This window comes from Hipposideros armiger, unplaced genomic scaffold, assembly GCF_001890085.2.
Source record: "Hipposideros armiger isolate ML-2016 unplaced genomic scaffold, ASM189008v1 scaffold_126, whole genome shotgun sequence".
NCBI lineage: Eukaryota > Metazoa > Chordata > Mammalia > Chiroptera > Hipposideridae > Hipposideros > Hipposideros armiger.
In genome coordinates, this window is record NW_017731476.1 from 1,396,734 (window position 1) to 1,416,214 (window position 19,481).

General features: G+C 52.6%; 1 protein-coding gene across 2 annotated transcripts in view; it reads right to left on the reverse strand.

The window, feature by feature from the left end:
• Window positions 1-9,235: 9,235 nt before the first annotated feature.
• IL4R (interleukin 4 receptor) overlaps window positions 9,236-19,481 on the reverse strand; it is a 33,447-nt gene continuing 23,201 nt past the window's right edge. For both annotated transcript variants that reach the window (XM_019648782.1, XM_019648783.1), the window contains exons 6-10: window positions 18,835-18,991; window positions 16,047-16,146; window positions 14,091-14,169; window positions 12,647-12,696; window positions 9,236-11,789 (exon numbers count right to left, since the gene is read on the reverse strand). In XM_019648782.1, the coding sequence (XP_019504327.1) occupies window positions 10,232-11,789; window positions 12,647-12,696; window positions 14,091-14,169; window positions 16,047-16,146; window positions 18,835-18,991 (1,944 nt within the window). In that variant the 3' untranslated portion in view covers window positions 9,236-10,231. The remainder of the gene's footprint in view (window positions 11,790-12,646; window positions 12,697-14,090; window positions 14,170-16,046; window positions 16,147-18,834; window positions 18,992-19,481) is intronic.

Sequence of the window (19,481 nt, forward strand, 5' to 3'; positions counted from 1 at the left end):
TGGGGTCTACCTTCTGGTGGGGGAGGTGTGAGAGACCCGGTAAGAAATAAAGGACTTAGGGCCGGCCAAGTGGCGCGATGGTTAAGAACTGGATTGGGACACCAGAGGGCCCCGGTTCGGATCCCACATATGAGGGCCAGTGACACTGCCCTCCACAGCTAAGATACTGAACAACAGCTCAACCTGGAGCCGGGCTGCTGTGAGTCACTGGCGACGGCGTAGGCTGCAACCTCTGTGGCAGTGGGTTGCCATGGGCTACCGTGTGTAGCCAGCAGCCAGTGTGAGCGGCCAGCAGCCACTGTGAGTGGCCGTCCAGAAGCCGGCGACTGATCTGCCTCGCCCGGGAAGAGCGCAATCATGGTGCCAACTTGGGCCAGTGAAGTAACATCCTCCACAACTAGACTGAAGAACAAAACGACAGCAACTTGTCTGTTCCCCTTCCCCTAATTCCCCAGCACTGTTCCCATCCCCCCAATACCCCAATAAAAATCTTAAAAAAAAGAAAGAAAAGAAAGAAAGGACTTAATAAGAATATATGCAATCTCTTGTCATATAGGTCACATCAGACAGTGATGTGCACTAGCTGGGACGTGGGAGATGTGAACTTTGAGATGGGTACGTGGATCTGAAGTTCAGGCAAGAGAGCTGGCTGGGAGATCGATTGAGGAGCTATCAATCATTCAGCAAATGTTTAGTGAGCACATTCTACGTGCCAGGCACTGTGTTGGGTGCTGGGCGACAGTCCCTGCCTCATAGACCTCCAGTCTAGATTTAGTAAAGGTTGTAGTTTAATAAAGGTTGTAGTAAAGGAAACAGTGAGATTGCCCACGGAGGGGGGGGGAGAGAGAGCGAGAGAGTGAGAGACTATGGCCCAAGACAGCCCCAAGGACCCCCAATGTTTTAGAGAGGACAGAGGAGAAGCCCCAAGGCCAGGGCCCTGGCAGGAGCGAGCAGCCAGGAGCAGAAGAGCCACGCACGCGGGGCGGAGGTCCAAGAACGAGGGCGGCGGGGCTCGTGCTGCAGAAAGATGCACTGAATTGGGCCTGGACTTGGCGGCTGGTGTCAGTGAAAGCAGTTTCATGGCAGAAGTGCAGGCAGGTTCTGCACAGAGAGGGTTGAGGAGTGGGTGTGCAGGGAGGAAGTGGAGACAGAGAGGAGGCAGCTTTCGAGAACTGTCTGGGGAGGAGGGAAGGGGAGAGGCGGAGAAGGAGGAGGAAGGGTGGAGGGAACCTTCGGCTGTTTGCAGGTGGAAGGGACTCGAACAGATTACCACAGTGATGGGAAGAAGCCCACAGAAGGAAGAAGCTGGAGCACGGGGGTTGGGGAGGTGGCGACGGTGTTTTGGGGGGTCCACAGGGAGCCAACGTCAGGAATGCCTACATAATTTGAGGGGCTCAGGGCATAATAAAATGGCAGAACTTCTTGTTGCGAAAGTTCTAAGAATTCAAGATGGTGCCTCTTGGTACCCAGCTCAGGCGTGGGCAACTGGCTTGCCTTGCTGACTTGGCTGAGGTGTGGCCTGAGGAAGGGATGACCACTACCATGCTCCAGCCCAAGATGCCGGAAGGTGAGCAGCTGACCTCCACCCGCCCTTGTGCCTGAGCCCAGCCCCTCCAGGGGCTGAAGGCAGCACGCTTACTGGGTGGGGGTGGGAAGGGGGAGGTGGATTGGGGTCCAGGGTACCAGGGGCTGATGAGCAGGTGGCCAAGAACCCATCCCAGGGAAGCAGGCAGCTAGCAAGAGGCGGGACCACGTGTGAGCCGAGGCTGCAAGCCCTGGGTGGCTGCTCCACTGTCCCATTAAGTTTCCCTAACAAAACACAAATCCAAATGTAAAGTATTGAAAATTTCAAGACAGGGAACTCAGAGCTTCACACTCCAAGAACTGTGCTGCTGCCCTGGTGGCACGTCCCTGAGGCTGGCCCTGCCCCACGGTCACTTTAATGAGATGATGGTCACCGATGGAAGTAGGGAGTGGGCAGACATTTGACAGAATTTCTGGAGGTGGAGAGTGAGTGCCGATCATGAGGGTGGAGAAGCGGGGAAGGGACTTGAAGAAAAGAAGGTGGGCTGTGTCCAGAACCCAGAGTCAGATGCACTAAAGTGTCTGTGTATTCGTTTCCTACTGCTGCTGTAACAACTTGCTACAAATATAGTGGCTGGAGACACGAAAATGTATTTAACAGTGCTGGAGGGCAGCAGTCCGACCTTGGTGTCACTGAACCAAAAACCAAGGCGTCAGCAGGGATGTCTTCCTCTGGAGACTGCAGGGGAGGGTCTGTCCCTTGATTTTCCAGCTTCTACAGCTCGTGGCCTCGTCTTCCATCCTCAAAGCCGCAGCCCAGCACCTTCAGTCTCTCTCTGACGCTAACCCTGCCACACCCCTCTTTCGCTTAGAAGGCCCCTCTCGTGATTATATTGGGCCCGTCCAGATAATCTCTCCAGCACCAGGTCAGCTGATGAGCAATCTCGATTCCAACCTCAATCCCCCCTTGCCATGTAACATAACGAGCTCACAGTTTCCCAGGATTAGGATGTAAATATCTTTGGAGGTCCGTGATTCCACCTACCACAATCTTTTTTTTTTTTAATTTTATTGGGGAACAGTGTGTTTTTCCAGGACCCATCAGCTCCAAGTCAAGTAGTTGTTTCAATCTAGTTATGGAGGGTGCAACTTATTGGCCCATGTGAGAACTGAACTGGCAACCTTGGTGTTATGAGCCTTTGCTCTAACCACCTGAGCTAACTGCCCTACCCCCCCCCCACAATTGTTAAGGCCGCCTTATGGCTGCAAAAGCAACTCCACGGTGGTTTCAACAAAAGTACAGTAGATTTGTGGTCTACTGAAGAATCTAGAGCTCCATGTGATCACTGGGTGATGTAATCAAGGGCCCAGGTGCTTTTCTGTTTCCATTCGGCCATAGTCAGAACACTGGTCTTTCACCCACATACTGTCCCCTCATGGTCACAAGATGGCTGCCAAGCCACCAAAGCAGAAGAAAGGTGGCAAAGGGGCTACTCCCTTTGGTTAAAAGGAGAACTGTCAGCTTGCCCTGCAGTTCCATGACAGAGAGGAAGGACAGACGGACCAGATAGGGTGACCCAACTCCAGCTGAATTTTGCAGCTGGAAATCAGGAAACACCAGTTCCCGGATTGGGTGGGGCGTCAATGTATAGCAGTGAGGGATCCGGGATCAGTCTACAGATAGGGTCCAAAATGAGCCTGTGGCCAGGGCTGGGGGGTCAGCATGTGCCTGAGTCAATCTGCTGCCAAGATCACGACTAGGTCCAGAGCGTGGGTGAGGAATCAATCCGTGGCTTGAATCAGAGGTCATTCTGTGGTTGGAGTGAGGTATCCACCTGGAGCTGGGATCAGGGGTCAGATTTCGCATTTCTCTCTCTGCATCTCTAGGTCTCTCTTTTCTTCTTCTCTGGAAAGAGAAGCTCGGGGAGTTGTTTCTACGGGGAGGAGAGAAGCAGAGCTGGGCAAGATCCCATAAGGCGGTATGTGAAGAGCATAAGGGAACAAGAGAAAAAGTGAAGGGGTGGGAGGAAGTGAATAGATATAACGTGTGTGGATATATGGTGAGAAAGGCAGGTCTAAAACCCTGCAAACACACAAACCCTGGCTCTGCAGATGGACGTCTAGAAGTCAGACGCACAGACAGAAACAGGAGTTGGCACAATGATGCCACGGGGACCATTTGTCTTGGATTTCTATTGTTCCCGTCTGTCCCTTTTTTGCAATAAAGTAACATTAAATTTGGAATGTCCTTACAGTAATACCTTGGTTTACAAGTATAATTCATTCTGGAAACAAACTTCATATTGCAAGACATCACTCATTTACCAATTATTAGAAATGTTTGCTCGTCTTGGGTAACAATTGCAAACCAAGTTACTCACAATTCAAGGTTTTACTGTATTTCCTTTCATTATGTTTTATACCCTCCCCTCCACCACACCATGGACCTGTTCAGTATTGAGGAGAGCACTAGCAAACCCTTGGAGAGCATTAGCTGGGTACAGGACTGGTGAACACTGCACATGTATTAATGTATTTAATTCTAACAAGGGCTCCACACGGTCAGTGCTATTCTGACTCCTATTTTACAGATGAGGAAGCAAGCACAGAGAGGTTGCCTGACTGACCCCACATCACACAGCTGGTCCTTGGAGCACCCTGAGTTCCTAATGTATGTCAATCAAGCCCTTTTGCTAGGTGCTGGAGGGGGCGGGGGAGACATGCAGAGATGAAAGAGAGGGTGGGGTCGCACGGGTGGGGTCGGAGGCCTCGTTTTATGGGCGTGGCACCCAGGGGACCTGGACCTGGAGCTGAGGGAAAAGAGGCAGGCGCTGGAGCCAGCGTGGGCCACTAGGGGGCAGCAGGGACCAGGGAGCTGGCCGCCTGCCAATCTGATGCTACCAGCGTCTCCACTGGCCGGTGTGTCAGTGACATCAAGGGAAAAGGGTGATATTGTGAGGAAGAGCTGGCACTGGTCCTGCTGCTGTCAGGTACCTTAGGCAAGTTAATCACAAGAGCAGTTGACACCACCTGGCCTGCATCCATGGAGACATCGGCTGCTCACCCCATCGCTGTGGGCTACTGGGAACTTCTCTCATCTGTCTTTGATCCAGAAGGAGACTGAGGCCCAGAGTGGTCAAGAACCTTGCCCTCGGTCACACAGCTCTTGGCAAATGCGGGTTCAAACAGAAGCAGGATGAGGGTAGAGCCCTTGCTCCTCGGAGTCTCCGTGTTCTCACCTGTAAAAGGTGAGAGGTTAGGGGTCAGGATGCATCCTGGGTAAGTCCCACACAACGTTTCTCCGGCTGCCGTGAGGAGCCAGTGACGTCATGCCGCCCTTTGCAGTGGGGCCTCAAAAACCTCACGCTGGGGTTTTTTTTTAATTAATAAATTTCGTAGGAAAATATCAGAAAGGTTATTCAACAGGATGTTCACGGAGCTAGAAAATCTTGAGAAACAAACATTCATTGGTGACCGCCCACATAGGGCCAGGTGCTGGGGCGGCGGATGGGATTTCCGGTGGTTTTCACTTTCCTATTTATACCTTTAGGTTTTCTCTGAATCAGAGGAGGGAGGCACGTGCCAATTTAGTAATCAGAAAAAAAGCAATAAGTATAATAGGTTTTTTGTTAAAAAAAAATAAATTAAAAAATAAAGAAGACGCACCCACCACTCCGCCCCCCCGCCAAGAAAAATCTTTGTAAAATCGAAGTCCTGGGTGTGCGGGGCCGGGGCAGGGGAACCCTGAAATCAATGGCTCTGGGGGCCTCCCGGGGTCTCCACACCTGCCAGCTTCCTCTGCACTTCTCCCCACCCACCCCCTGCAGCGCCCCTGCTGCTCTCTGCACCAGCCCCACTAGGGGTGCTGGGAAAGTCCGCAGACAGCGTCTCCCTGCCCACATCCACCCCCTATTTGCAGCTCCGGGGTGGGGTGGAGTGGAGTTAGGGGTAGGGTAGGGGGCTGGCCTGAGTGACCAGCCTCTAGTGACCTCATCCACTAGAACCCCGCCTCTCATGGCTCTTGGGGCGCACATTTGGTGCGGTCCGTTGTTCCTCTTCTCTCTTCCTTCAGCCTTCTGGCTCTTTTCCTCTCCCCTCCACGCTGAGGAAATTAAGTTGTATGTTGGACTAAATTGATCTACTAGCCATGCTCTGTCCAATCCTGTAATCCCTAGCCACGTGTGGCTATTGAAATGTAAAAGTTAATTAATTCGGTAAAGTTTAAAAATCATTTCCTCAGTCATACTAGCCACATTTCAAGTGCCTAATAGCCACACGTGGCTAGTGGCTACTGTACTGGACAGCGCCCGATGTTTCCATCACAGTAAAATGTTCTCACTCACTGTCCTAGACTCATTTGTCTTGCTATAAAATCCCTTCCTAAGAGCGTTCTTTGAACCAATGTTATTTTTTTCTTCTTTTTCTGATTCCCTTCCTGCAAATCTCAAAACTTTGATCCATGCTCATAATTTGGGACATTTACATTTACATTTACTTTTAACATTGTCTCTCTGGGAGATGAAAACTCAACAATTATATGAATGAATGAATGAATGAATGAATGAATGAATGAATCGCCAGACCTAGTCAGTGCAGGGATGGCCAACTGAGGAAGGAGTTGGCATAAACCAGCGGGCTCAGGGACACAGGGAAGGCACAGGCTGGGGGGCTCCCATGTCAGGATTGGGGAGCTGCCACATCAGGATTAACCAGCTGCAGCAGGAGCCATCAGAGCCTTACAGGGACGTTGGGAGGAAGCCCAGAGGAGTGGCTGGGGCTGAATATTCTAGATTTCTGTTTGTAGCTTTTCCCTTTTGTCACCTGTGCCCCAGCCAGTTTGGCGTAAACCCAAGAGGATGAACATAATAATAATAGAGACTATTTTCAGGACAAGACTATGGCACAGATTTTATTGCCCTTCCTGCTTTACGAATGAGGAAGTGAAGGCCCAGGCAGGATAAGGGGGACAGAGAGAGCAGGGAAGGGGTCTAGGGCTTCACATCCCAAAGACCCTTGGGTTCCAAGCCTAATTTGGGGCCCAGCGCCTGGAAGGCCAAGGACCAGATTTTAAGGGGATTTTAAAAAGTCTTTTGTCAAAGAGATTCCAAGAAAGGCCCTGGCAGCCAGCCATTAATTACCCTGTGCAAACCAACTCATTCCCGGTGGGAGTCACTTAGCACCTGAATAAGAATATCAGCCATGAGAATTTTAATCACTCTCGTTGCTGGTGTTGGTGGGAACCTTAGTCCTCCAGGTCTGTGAGGTGAGAGGGAGTCCTATTGGAGGAACACTTCCCATGGGGGGTTACATTTGGGGACTGGAAAGCTGGAAGACAAAATGCTGTCTATCAGCCCATGTTTCTCAGTGGGTGGGGCTAATGTGCATTTAAGCCAGAATATAAATCCTTCACGCCAGCCCCCATTATGCCCGACCTTATCTCCCACCACTGTCCCTGGTTGGCTCTGTTGTAGCTGATCTTTCTGTACTGCCAACATCCCAAACTCCTTGTGCTTCAGGGCTTGTGGACTTGCTCTAACCTCTAACAGAATGTTCTTCCCATAGTCTACCCTGGCTTCTTCCAGTCACTGAGGGCTCAAGTCACCTCCTTAAAGACCTCCCTTTAGCTCCCCGTGTCTCAGACCCCTATTTTCTTCACAGCACCCATCAATGTTGGCACTTTTTCCTTTTGTCTGTTTCATGTCTGTCTCCCCCACTGAACTGTAAGATCCACGAAGGAAGGGACCTCGTCTCACTCAGTCTCCTCAGCACCCCACAGTGCCGGGCATAGTAGGTGCTCAGTAAATATCCGTGGGGGTGTGTGGCTTTCCTGCTGTCTGCTTTTCTGTCTGTTTCTGGGAAAGCAAGAACAGCGGCCTTTCTCCAGCTTCCCTGAGCCTGGGAGGGTGGGTTTAAATCTGGATAAGAGATGGGTGGTGTCTGTCCAGTTCTCCATTCTAGCTTCCCCAACACACACACACACACCCCGCCGCCCCCTCCAGTTCTGTGCCTCTCCCGAGAACTCTGGTCTTTCTCCTAAGATCCTGAGAGAACAATGACTCCAGTCTCAGTTCTGTTGGACTTCCAACTCAACTGCCTCTCCACCACGTGCACAAATGTATTTTCTCTGCTGCTTAATTTTTAAATATGATTGTCTGAGATGGTGCTCAGGCAAAGAGGATTCGAGCTAATCTTTGATAAGTGCCAGGCTGTACCCGAGATGGCATCCCATGGTGGCTGGGAGCTTGGAAGTCAGATCTGGGGTTCAAATCCTGGCTCCAGGACTTCCTAGTTGGTATGGCCCTAAGCTAAACCTTCACCTTTTTGCGCCTGCTTCCTCATCTGTAAAACTAGGATAATATTTCAACCTGCCTACTAGAGCAGATATAGTGAATGGACAGCACTTAGCACATGGCTTGGCCCTAAATAGTTATTTTATTTAAAATTATTGTATGGGGCTGGCCAAGTGGCGTTGATTAGGAGTTAGCTTGGGATGCCAGCTCTGAGCAGAAGGGCCCCGGTTCGGATCCCACATTAGGGCCAGTGATGCTGCGCTCTCTACAGCTAAGATGGGGAACAACAGCTCAACCTGGAGCTGGGCTGCCATGAGTCTCCAGTGACGGCGTAGGCTGCAGTGGGGCTGGCCGGCAGCGGGCATGAGCTTTCGTGAGCTGCCGTGAGCCGCCGTGAGTGGCCATGCAATGGCAAGCGAGTGACTGCCTCACTCGGGAAGAGCACAATGATAATACCAACATGGGCCAGTGAAGCGACGTCCTCCACAACTAGACTGAAGAACAAAAGGACAGCAACTTGTCTGTTCCCCTTCCCCAATAAAACCTTAAAACAATAAAATAAAATAAAATTATTGTATGTTCCTATAAAAACTCTTGGAGGCGAAAAGTCCTGAGGGCTAGTTCAGGCTCTGCCCTTCCCTGTTGACCTTGACAAATTCTTTTTCCTCTAGAGCTGTTTCCCCATCTGTAAACTGTGTGTGTGTGGGGGGGGGCTGACTCAGACAGCTAAAGTGATAGATTTGTGCTCAGCACAAACGAGGTACCTCTAACAAACATTAAGCTGCGTGTAAGCTAGTGAGCTCCCCGTCACCTCCAGTGCTTTGTGTAGAATGCCAGAGCAGGAAGGAACCTCAAATAGCCAAGCCCTTCATTTGGCAAGTGTGGCAGTCAGGGCATCTACTCAGAGAGAGTGAACACAGACGTAAGAGCTTACGGTCCCCTGCTTGCCTTTCTGAGACCCACACATCACCCCATCTGCAGCCTGGGTGCCAGAGACACTGCCTGAGTTCAGCGACAGGCCTGCCACTAGCTAGCTGTGTGACCTTGGCAGTGTAGCGGCTGCTGCCGATGCCCCTGGAAGTGGTCCTCCTCCAGTATCAGATGGGAGTTAGTAGGAGAACACCCCAGCTCCCCCCCCCGACTTTGGCAGGGACACCTCTAGACATACACAGTGCCTGGCTTTCCGAAGCTCCCCACAGGGTTAAGTGGCAGTTGCCTACACTGCTACTAACACACCCTTTAATGCCCCCCGCCTCACGGCCCCATTCCCCAAGCAGGATTTCCTGGAATCCCATCTTAAGTCAACAAATTGCACTTGAATCCCTGTCTTGAGGGAACCCGACTAAGTTACTGAACCTCTTGGGCCTTGGTTCCCCAGGATGGAAGGGTTCAATGAGTTAATAGACATACAGCGCTCACAATGATGCTTGGCAGTGTTTAATATGTGAAAAAAGAAGATAAAGAACTTTTGTTTATATAAAACTCCACCTCCTCCCATTCCACACTCCTCAAACAGAAACACCAGGTTTTAAACAATCTTTGACATGCACGCAAACAAGTGTTACTCAACCTGAGATCTGGGCCAACGTCCAGGGTAATTGCTGGAATGCCCAGCTCAGCTGGATCTCAGGCAAGAACCCTCCTCCCTCTGGTCTCTGTGGCTGCCAGCAACGGGGTCTGTGAGGGCACAGACCGGCCCCCAAGGTAGCTGGGCATGTTTATTCTGGGGTGGGGGACCCACGCTTAACAGGAGCCCCCAGTCTTACAGTTGTGTAGGAACCTGACAGCAAACTGTCGCTGCTTGGTAACCACCATTTTTCATGTGCTTCTCTATCACCGTCACACCCCTCCACAGCCCAGACCTTGCCTCCAGCATCAACCTCATGAAGCTCTGTTGAATGAATGGGCACCTCTGGGCAAACGACCACACTCCCAGGACCTCGATTTCCCATCAGTTTCCAAGGCCTCCCAGGGCATGCCCATTGGCTCGGTCAGTTTCTAGGCTCAGCGTCCAATCCGGTAATACAGCAGCAGCTAATCCCAGGACTGGGCAAGACATGGGCAGCAGACTAGGTGGACAGTATGCCGGAGCAGCTATGCAGTGGCCAATGGCTCGTTCGTTCACAAGCCGAGATGTGCAGGATCCTCCTAATTCCTGGGGCCGTCTGCTGTGGACACAGCTGCCAGGCACCCTCCACTCCCACAGGATGTGCTGAGCTGTCAGTGTTGGGAACGGGATGGCGGGGGGGTGGGGGTGTCTGACAACTTCCAGTGTCAGACAACTTCCCACTTCATACCAGGATTCTCTGAGTTTTTCGGAAATCTGAGAGCCTGGCTGCCTTCAAGGAGGAGGTGTCTGGCAGGCATGGGAAGGCCCAGTCCTCACCTGTAGACCTCAACGACAAGAGGGCACATACCTAGGAAGCACTCACGCACGTGGGCCCTGCAGAGAGCGTGGCCACCGCTTTGGGGGTTTGGCTTGAGCTCTGAGCAGGCTGGGGAAACAGGGAAGGCTTGCCCTCCTCTGAGACACCCAAGGGTGCCAGGGAGGCTTTCAGGAGGCTGGCCTCCAGTGGAACCCCACCTGGCAAGGGGTCTGGGGCCCCCAGGGGGCTCACGAGGATTGGGGACCTGTCTTCGCAGCAGCAGCCACAGCAGGGGGTGGCCACAACATGGGCCTTGCCACGCTCCTCCGGGCCGTGACACTGCTTCAGCTGGCCGCACAGGTGGCAGGTGAGAGCTGAGTAGACAATGCCACTGCCCAGGTCATCCCGGAGGGGGTCTGTGGCTTCCTCTGGAGGGAGCCAGGGCTTCTGGCTGTCCTCTCCCTTTGCCACTGGCTCCAGCATGAGGCCCTCTGGGGAGAGGCTTGGGAGGGGTGAGTTCTGAGGGCTATGAGGGACCTCCATGTCCAGTTCGAAGGTGAACAGGGGGGCGCGCGTGGGGGCCGGAGCCTCAGGGCAGCCAGGAGCAAGGCTCTGGAAGGGCTTATAGCCTCCCTCGCCACTGCTGGCCTCAAATCCCGGGCAGATGGCACCACTGACAAGCATGCCAGAGAAGGCCTTGTACCCAGCTTCTCCGGAAGGCCTGAAGCCCGCCGCTCCCCCAGCCTGGGTGCTGCCCTGCTTCACGGCGCATGCAAATTCCCGGTAGCCACTGGTGGGGGCGGGGGCGGGGGTGGGGGCCGCCCTGTGCTGGAGGACACTCCGGCGAAGGACATGCTCCCAGGTTTCTGGCTCAGGCTGGAGGGCAGTGGGTGGCTCAGAGGGCTGGGGGGCAGAGGGGAGAGCGGGGTCCCCTTCCCCCAGGCGTCCGGCCCGCCCTGGGTCTGAGTCAAGCTCTCCAGGACCTGACGACTGGCTCAGGAAGTTGCTGAAGCTGCGGTAAGCGGGATTGTCTGCAACAACAGTAGGCATCTCGGTGAAAGGCAGGCAGAGTAGGCTCTGCCTCGGTGTGGACAGAGGGTTTGGCTCTGGGTTCAAAGGCTGCTCCTCGCCCTGGAACGATGCCTCCTGGGGCCCTGCCCTTGGGAACTCGGCCCAGGGCATCTGAGCACCGACACTTTCTGAAGGTGGAAGGAGGCAGGACTCCCCGAAGCCCTGTGGGCAAAATGCCCCATTCTCCCCGCCAAGAAGGTCCAGGAACAGGCTCTCCGTCAGCCGGGCCGCAATGCCCTCCCTGCCGTCCTGGGGGCTGGCCCCGCTGCCCTCAGGTGATGGGCAGAAGCTCCCTGTATCTTCCTCTACTTCCTCTTCCTCCTCACTCTCCACTGGGGCCTCAAACAGGTCCACGCACTTGACCACGCTGGTACTCTCTGGCCAGAGAATCGTCTTGCTGACCTCCACAGGGTGCCATGCTGGCTTTCCGGGACCCTGGAGAGGCCCATGTCTGGCCACCTTGGAGGAGTCGTCATCCTTTTCTGTGCCATGCTCCAGGAAGCAGGGCAGGAGCTTCGTAAGGCAAGTCTTCCAGTGTCTGCAAAAACAAAGTTCGGTCTGGGTTCAGTTTCCCCACTTTAGAAACTCCTATTCATCCTTCAAAGCCCCACTGGAAGTCACCCTGGACTGATGTCTATCTGTTGCAGACATGCTTCCTGACTTTATAATCAATAATCTATCAGTCTATCCCACTATGAGCCTAGAAACTCCTTGAAGAGTCTGGGTCTTACGTTGGGATGTCTGGAGCCCAGCATATAACCTGGCACCTAATACAAACCCAGTCTATTGAGTAAGAAAACATCTTTTGTCAGAAAGGATGGTATTTACAATACATATCAGTGCACAGCTTAAGTAATCACCAGTTAGAATGGCTGTGGGGTCCTAGGGTTCCTAGTATCCTGGGGCCCCTGCAGTGCCAGGTAGAAACCCTTTAGTTCCTGGATTGTGGCCAGGCCCAGGAAGCACTAAGGGGGAAGCTAAATAGGCCAGCGTGATGGCGGCATACTCAACGGTGTCCGATAGTGGTATGTGCCAACCAGTATGCAATAATGTCAGCATTTTTTTTTCATGTCAGCATTTTAACGACTGGCACCACTGCCCTGGTTGTCAACTCTACCAGTCTTGCTCAGGCCAGGCTGTGCACCCCCAAAAGGATTCAACAGGTGCCTGACCCCACACACACTGAAATTCAAGGGGCTCAGACAGCAGCCCACCTACCCAGACCACTCCCTCTCCAGTCACCCCTTGAAACCCAATGTCACAAGCACAGTGCTGAATGCCAAGGAGGAGAAGGCAGACATGGGGGTGGTGACCCCACTTCCACGATGGGGCCCACTACCCCAGTTCCATCCTCTTCCAAATGCATGTAGCTAGGACCTAAGTTCATATACGTACGGGCACTTGGCTGGGTCCTGACCTCGGGGCGGCTTCCTCCAGAGTGACACCTGAAACAGAGAGACAGCCAGTGAAACAGAGCAGAGCGGCCTTCCCAACCTGCTTTGCTGTAGGAAAAGGAAGCCCTGACATCACGCAGGGCTGGGGTCCAGTCAGGCTGGGGTCCAGTCAGGCTGGGGTCCAGTCTGTTTCCTGGGAATTAGGGAGGCTGTCCTAATATCAAGCTGCTCTGGTAGATGGCAGAAATTATCACAGTTCTCTCAGCTCCTCCCACCCCTTGAATCTGGCCAGGCCATGTGACTTGCTTTGGCCAATAGAATGTGGCAACTGGGCCAGGCTGCTGGAGGGTGAGAGACCCATGGCTTAGTCACCTCCACGGCCCCAGGGGAGAGTCAGCCAACTGCCAGACCTATGAGTGAGGCCGTGGGGGGTGCCAGCCAACCCAAAGATCTGCCCAGCCAACCCAGGGTCCCTTCATCCCCACTGCTGAGCTGAGTCCAAACTGCCAACCTGCAGAAGCAAGAGCCCAAGAAATGGCTGGGGTTTCAAACTGTCTATGTTTTGGGATGATTTGTTACACAGCAAAAGCTAACTGATACATAAATGACACTTACTATGTGCAGGACCCTGTAATACACATTTTACATGTATTGTCACAATGAATTCCAACATCAGCTATTAGAAACCCACATGAGGAAACTGAGGCTCAGAGAAGTTACGCCACTTGCTCAAGCCCACTCTGCGAGTGGGTGGCAGAGCCAGCGTTCAAATCCAGCACCACTGGACTCCGGAGCCTGCCATAGGGTCCCTGGAGAACTGAGGATACCCGGCCCATCTGTTCTAGACAGGTTCTGTACCCCCCACTCCTTTCTCCCTAGAGAACCCTGATACTGCACAGGCAAACCCCATGTGGCCATGGCCCTGGGGACGCTGGCCCCACCCCCTAGCTCAGGGATAGCCACCTGGTTGGTCTCAGGTGTTCCCACGCCTCACAGGTGAAGGGTTTAGGGAAGAGCATGGGGTGCGATCCAGGGGAGCTGAGGACAGATTTGCTGAGAGCTTTGGGGGCAGTTTCCTGCTCATAAGAGGAAGGCAGGAAGTGCATCCCCCTCTCCCTCTCCTTTTGGCTTCCTGCCCTGAGACAGGGACACCCCCAAAACATGACAGGCAGATGACCTCAGGGGTCATCTCCTCCCAAGGGAGGGAAAAAAGCTGAAGAGACCAACCCAAGAGGCGCCCACCCGGCTGGAAGAGCAGCTATGAACGGCAAGGGGCAGGATAGCCTCTGGGCAGCTAATGACCACACTGAGCTGCTGCTCGGCCCACCCTGAGCCCGTCCTGATTTGTCACGGGAGATTCCGAAAGCCAGTGCACATCCTGGGCGTCTGGGATCCTACCTCCCGATACATCAGACCAAAGCATCTGAACCAACCCCCTCTCCTACCTGAGACTCCTGGATGACAATGGTCATGAGGCGGCTGTGGGCAGGGTTGGGAATTTGGTCCCACCACTGTTTCTTAATCCTGGAAAAGAAGAGGGAAAGGTGCTGACCTCTGAGTCATTAACAGGTTGATGCTCCGCCCATACAAAGAGGACCACAGTCGCTGATACTCAGTAGGGGTCAGCGATCACGTTGAGTAGTTTCGGTTATCTCCTCCTAACCCCATGAAACAGGTGCTGCCCCATTCATAGATGAGCAGACCGAAGCCCAGAGAGGTGAGGTGCCAGCTGGTAGGCAGAAGAGTTTCCAGCATGCTGCTACACAGAATGGAGTTCTGACCCGGCCACCACTGCCCAGTGGGAACAAGCCACCGAGAAGTAGGACAGACTCAAGCTGAGGAGAGATAATTCTGGGTTTTCCTATTGACAAGCCCTACTATGGAGAAGCCAGGAGCAAGGTGCCAGGGAGAGGCCTGGAATGGCCTGAGAAGCTGAGGAAACGCTAGGAGCAACAGAGTCCTTTTCTCTTCCTGGTCAGCCTGGACCCGTGCAGGGTCAGCTCTGAGAGGGAAGGTCTTAGGTTAGCCTCCACCTACTCCACTCAGTCAGTCAACATGTCTTTTTTGAGCACCTACTATGTACCACCTCGGGGTCACAACAGTGAACAAGCAGACAAAAGCCCTGCCCTCCCAGAATGGACCTTCTCAAAGAGGGAGACAAACAGATACAGGAGTGATTCTATGACATCATTCATTCACGGCAATAAGCACCATGAATAAAAATGAACAAGAGGAATGGAGAATGTGATCCAGGAAGGCCTCCCTGAGGAGGTGACTTCTCAGCAGTGACTGAAGGTGGCAGAGGAGCGAGTCACGTGATGCCTGGGGGAAGGGCTTCCCAGGCAGGCAGCGTAGCAAGCACAAAGGCTCAGAAGGAACCTGCTTGGTGTGTTCAAAGAACAGCAGTGGGGCGGCCAGTTAGCTCAGGTGGGTGGAGCGCAGGCTCATAACACCACGGTTGCCGGTTCAATTCCCACATGGGCCAAGGAGCTGCGCCCTCCACAACTAGAGTGAAAACAACGACTTGACTTGGAGCTGATGCGTCCTGGAAAAACACACTGTTCCCCAATAACATTAAAAAAAAAATTTTTTTTTAAACAGCCAGGAGGTTGGAATGCACCATGAGTGGGGCTGGGAAGAACAGGCAACGGGGAAACTGAGGCTCAGAAAAGGAGAAAAGACCCGCCCAGGGTGGCTCAGAGGATTCAGTGACAAGACGTGGAGAGGTAAACCTGCCTTCTCTGCACACATAATGTGTGCCCTGCAAAGTACAGACACGCTCATGTCAATCCTCGGCCTCCGCTAATCCTGACACAGTGAGTTAGGGTTCGCTAGTCCCATTTCAGAGATGGGAAGACTGAGGCGCTGAGCCATCATGATTTCTAGGACTCGGACTCACTGGAAACCAGGCTCCTTCTACCGCCCCTCCCCCCTCCACCCACCCACCAGACTCTCTTAGGACTTTTAGGACAAAATATGTTCTCACCGTTTCTCAATCTGCAAAAGAGGGACCCAAGGCCAGTAGTCCCCCCACTACCAAGAGCAAGAGCCAGGGTCTGAACCTGGGTCTCTGGACCCCGATCAGGTCTCACCTCTCAGGTCTCCTGCCCTGACCTCCCCACCTAAAACCGCACCTGAATCATTCTCCCCTTTGCCCTAGTGTGTTTCCTTCAGCGCAGGGACTGCTATGGAAATGGCCATGGTCATTTGCTGACCTTGCATCTGTCTCCCCACAGGGATCCAGTGTCTGTGTCGGTTTTGTTTCAGCTGTTGCCTTGGCGCCTCACACATAGTAGCTGCTCAATAAATACTGACTGTTGAATGAAGGACCGCAAGCTGACAGGCTGGGGTGGGGGGTTCCCACCCATCCCACACCCCAGAGGGGCTGGCCCAGGACTCACCTGAGGATGCTGAAGTAACAGGACAGGATGATGACCAGGATGACAACACAGGAGATGCTGATGGCCATCGGAAGGTGCTGCTCCCAGGGCCACTCGTAGTCTGGAGGCGGGAGGGAAGCCGCAAGCCTGCATCAGGCTGGGTACTCTCAAGTTTCCAGAGCTGGACGTTGAGGCCTCAGGGAAACGCCCTCCCATGCCCTGCATGAGTTGGCCGTCCCCAATCCTCCCACCCCATCCCCGCCTACCCGCCCCCTCGTACACTGAGCCCTCTCCACACTGTCCCCTGCACCTCCAAAGCTCAGGGCCACCCAGGATCTTGAACTTGCTGTTCTGTCTTTCCCGAAGCATAGAGGTCAAGGGCAGTGACTCTGGACCTGGGCTACCTAAGTTCAAAGCCTGACTCTGTCATATCCTTGCTGGTGACCCAGGACATGTCCCTCACCCTCTCTGTGCCTTGGTGTCCTCATCGGTACAACGGGGTTGATAATAATACGCATCAAACAGGGTTGATGTGAGGATTACATGATTTAATACATATTACACTCAGAGTATATATTACACTGCATGTCCAATAAGCATTTGCTGTTACCCTCTTCACACAGCTGGCTCCTTCTCCTCATTCACTGTCACCGGCTCCAAAAAACTTTCCCACATACTCTCTACTATTGCTCCTCCCATCACTCCATGCCCTTACCCGCTTTCTTTTCTTCCCAGACTAGATATAAGTCTATTGGATCTAGACCCATTGGATTTGTTTTTTGTGTTTACTTGTTTATCTCCTGTCTCCCCCTTTAGGATGCCAGTTTCACAAGAACAGAGATTTTTGTCTGTTTTGTTCCCTGCTGATTCCCCAGTGTCTAGCACAGGGCCAGGCACATAGAGCTCAATAAACGTTTGTGGACATAATGAGTGAGTGTCCAGTACATTGTATATGTTCCATACAAGCTATTTCCCTTCCTCTCCCCCTCTCCTTATCTTCCCTTCCCCAGGTCAATGATAGAAGCAAATCAATTCAACAAAACTTTTCCAAGGACTTACTGTGTGCCTGGCCCTGTTCTGGGGCCTGGAGACACAGACACAGAGAAGGTACTACCTACCAAGCTCACAGCCCAGCGTGGGAGGCAGATAGGCAAAGAGACATCCACAGAACAAAGTGAACAATGCTGAAAGGGGCGTGTGTGGGTGGGGTCGGAGTACCTGCCAATCATCACTGTACCCAGCACACTTTGAAGAATCCGTCTTTCACTGAATGTTCACAAAAGCCCCTACTCCTCCCCACTGTAGAGACGATGCCTGAGGCAGCCTCCCCTACCCTATCTCCCCTTCTTCTTTGACAGGTAGCAATGTGCCCACCCTTAGGTTTAGGCTAATCACAATTGTCCTAGTCCCCTTTCCAGACATTTGAGTTCCCAGACTCCATTGCAGTTGGGAGAGACCATGTGACAGTCCTGGCCAATGAGACACAAGGGCAAGTCTTCCAGGGAAGCTTCTGGGAAGATTATTTTCTTCCTGATAAAAGAGAGAGATGCATGAGGTGCACTCCCTGGGGGCAGCCTTTCATTCCCTTTGGTCTTTGGGGTCTGAGGGTGTATGCAGCAGCCAACTGGGGGCCATGAGGTGACATGCTAAGGATGGCAGAGGGAAAGGAGACAAGACTCTGGGGTGGCATCACTGAACTGCTATATAAACCTGGGAAGGTCCACTTATAATACTTCATGTTATGTGAGATAACTCAATATTTCTCTTGCAAAAGCCATATGTGATAAAGTTGCAAAGAGGTGTTTGGGGGAATGTAGCTACCAAGTGAGGAACTGCATTTCCCAGAATCCCTTGCAGCTATGTGTGGTCATGTGACCAGTTTCACCACTAGAACTTGAGAGAAAGTGATATGTGTCACTTCCGGGTTAAGGCTTTTAAGAAGCAAGTGTGGTCTCCCTGCTCACATTCTCCTTTCTGGATGCAGACAATGGTGGGGCCCTTAGAGATTCTTAGCTTGGGGTCCACAGACCTCCAACAAGGTTGCAGACAGAATTCAGGAGTCTGGGAACTTGGATGGGAAAGAAATGACATCTTTATTTTCACTACCTTCTGGCACCTCGCCTTTCCTCCCATTAGGAATAGAGGGAGCAAACCACAGTAATAGTATCAGTCACTCAGCTCCCAACAGATATCACAGCCATTCTCATGTCACACTACAGCTGCCATGCCACGAAATGCCACTTATGCTCATCTACTTTCAAATTACAGCATTTATGAGAACTACCACCAGATCTTGTTTTTAACATGTTACTAAAGAAGCATACATCCTTAGATAAATACATTTTAAAATGTTTTTATAGTTGCATTTCCATGAAATTAGTTTCCCTTGTAATCCTATATATTTTATTTTATACATTTAAAAATGCTCTTCTGAGGTGGGGTCCACAGGCTTTACCAGTCTACAACACAAAAAGGCTAATAATTATCTTTGTCCTAGAGAATGATGGAGCCACAGGGAGAAAAACCACCCACAAACCGGCGAAATTCACATTGTCCTAATCCCCATTCTAGACATCTGAGTTCCCAGCCTCTGCAAGCGAGAACTACCTTCCTACAGAGCTAATCCACAGACGCTGCGGGTTTCTCTGTTACTGCGCCTGGCCTACCTTTCCCGGCCGGTACACCGTGTCAGCCTGTAATCTGTTACCACAGCCAGAGACATCCTATGATGTGGAAAGCCCAGATGCTCGGCCGGGGGAGCATCTGGCCACAGAATAAAAGCCAGGACTCATGATGGATGGATACTCACCGTTCTGCCACGTGACACTGGGGCCCCACTCACTCCAGAGGCTGTCATACCTCCGAGCCTGGGCCCTCACCCGTGCGCTGTAGAAAGCCCCACGTCTCAGGGAACTGGCTTGGAAGAGGAGAGTGGTGTTCTGGTGGGTCACATCATAGACTATGAACTGGTAAAGGAAAGGAAGGCGTCAGCACGCGGGCTGCAGGCTGGGAAGTGCCTGCTCCCACTCTGGCTGCCATCTTGAGCTGACCCCACAGTGGGTAAGAGCCACCGGCCCAATTCAGGCCTTTGATCGCTACCTCCGTAACTGTGACCAGAGTCACGTAAGTTGGGTCAGGGAATCAGCCCTCCCCCGGGCCCCCTGATCCCCCACTCATTAGCCGTATGGCATTACTGGGGCAAGTAGATTAACATTTCTGAGTTGCAGTTTCCTCATCTGTAAACTGACGGTAAAAGTCCCTGTTGTCACTTTCTGGCTGTGTGACCTTAGGTAAGTGGCATGACCTCTCTGGGCCTTGATGGCCTGCAAAATCGGCGATAATAAAAGTGCCGGGCCGGCCAAGTGGCGCGATGGTTAAGAACTGGCTTGGGACGCCAGAGGGCCCCGGTTCGGATCCCACATGTGAGGGCCAGTGACACTGCCCTCTACAGCTAAG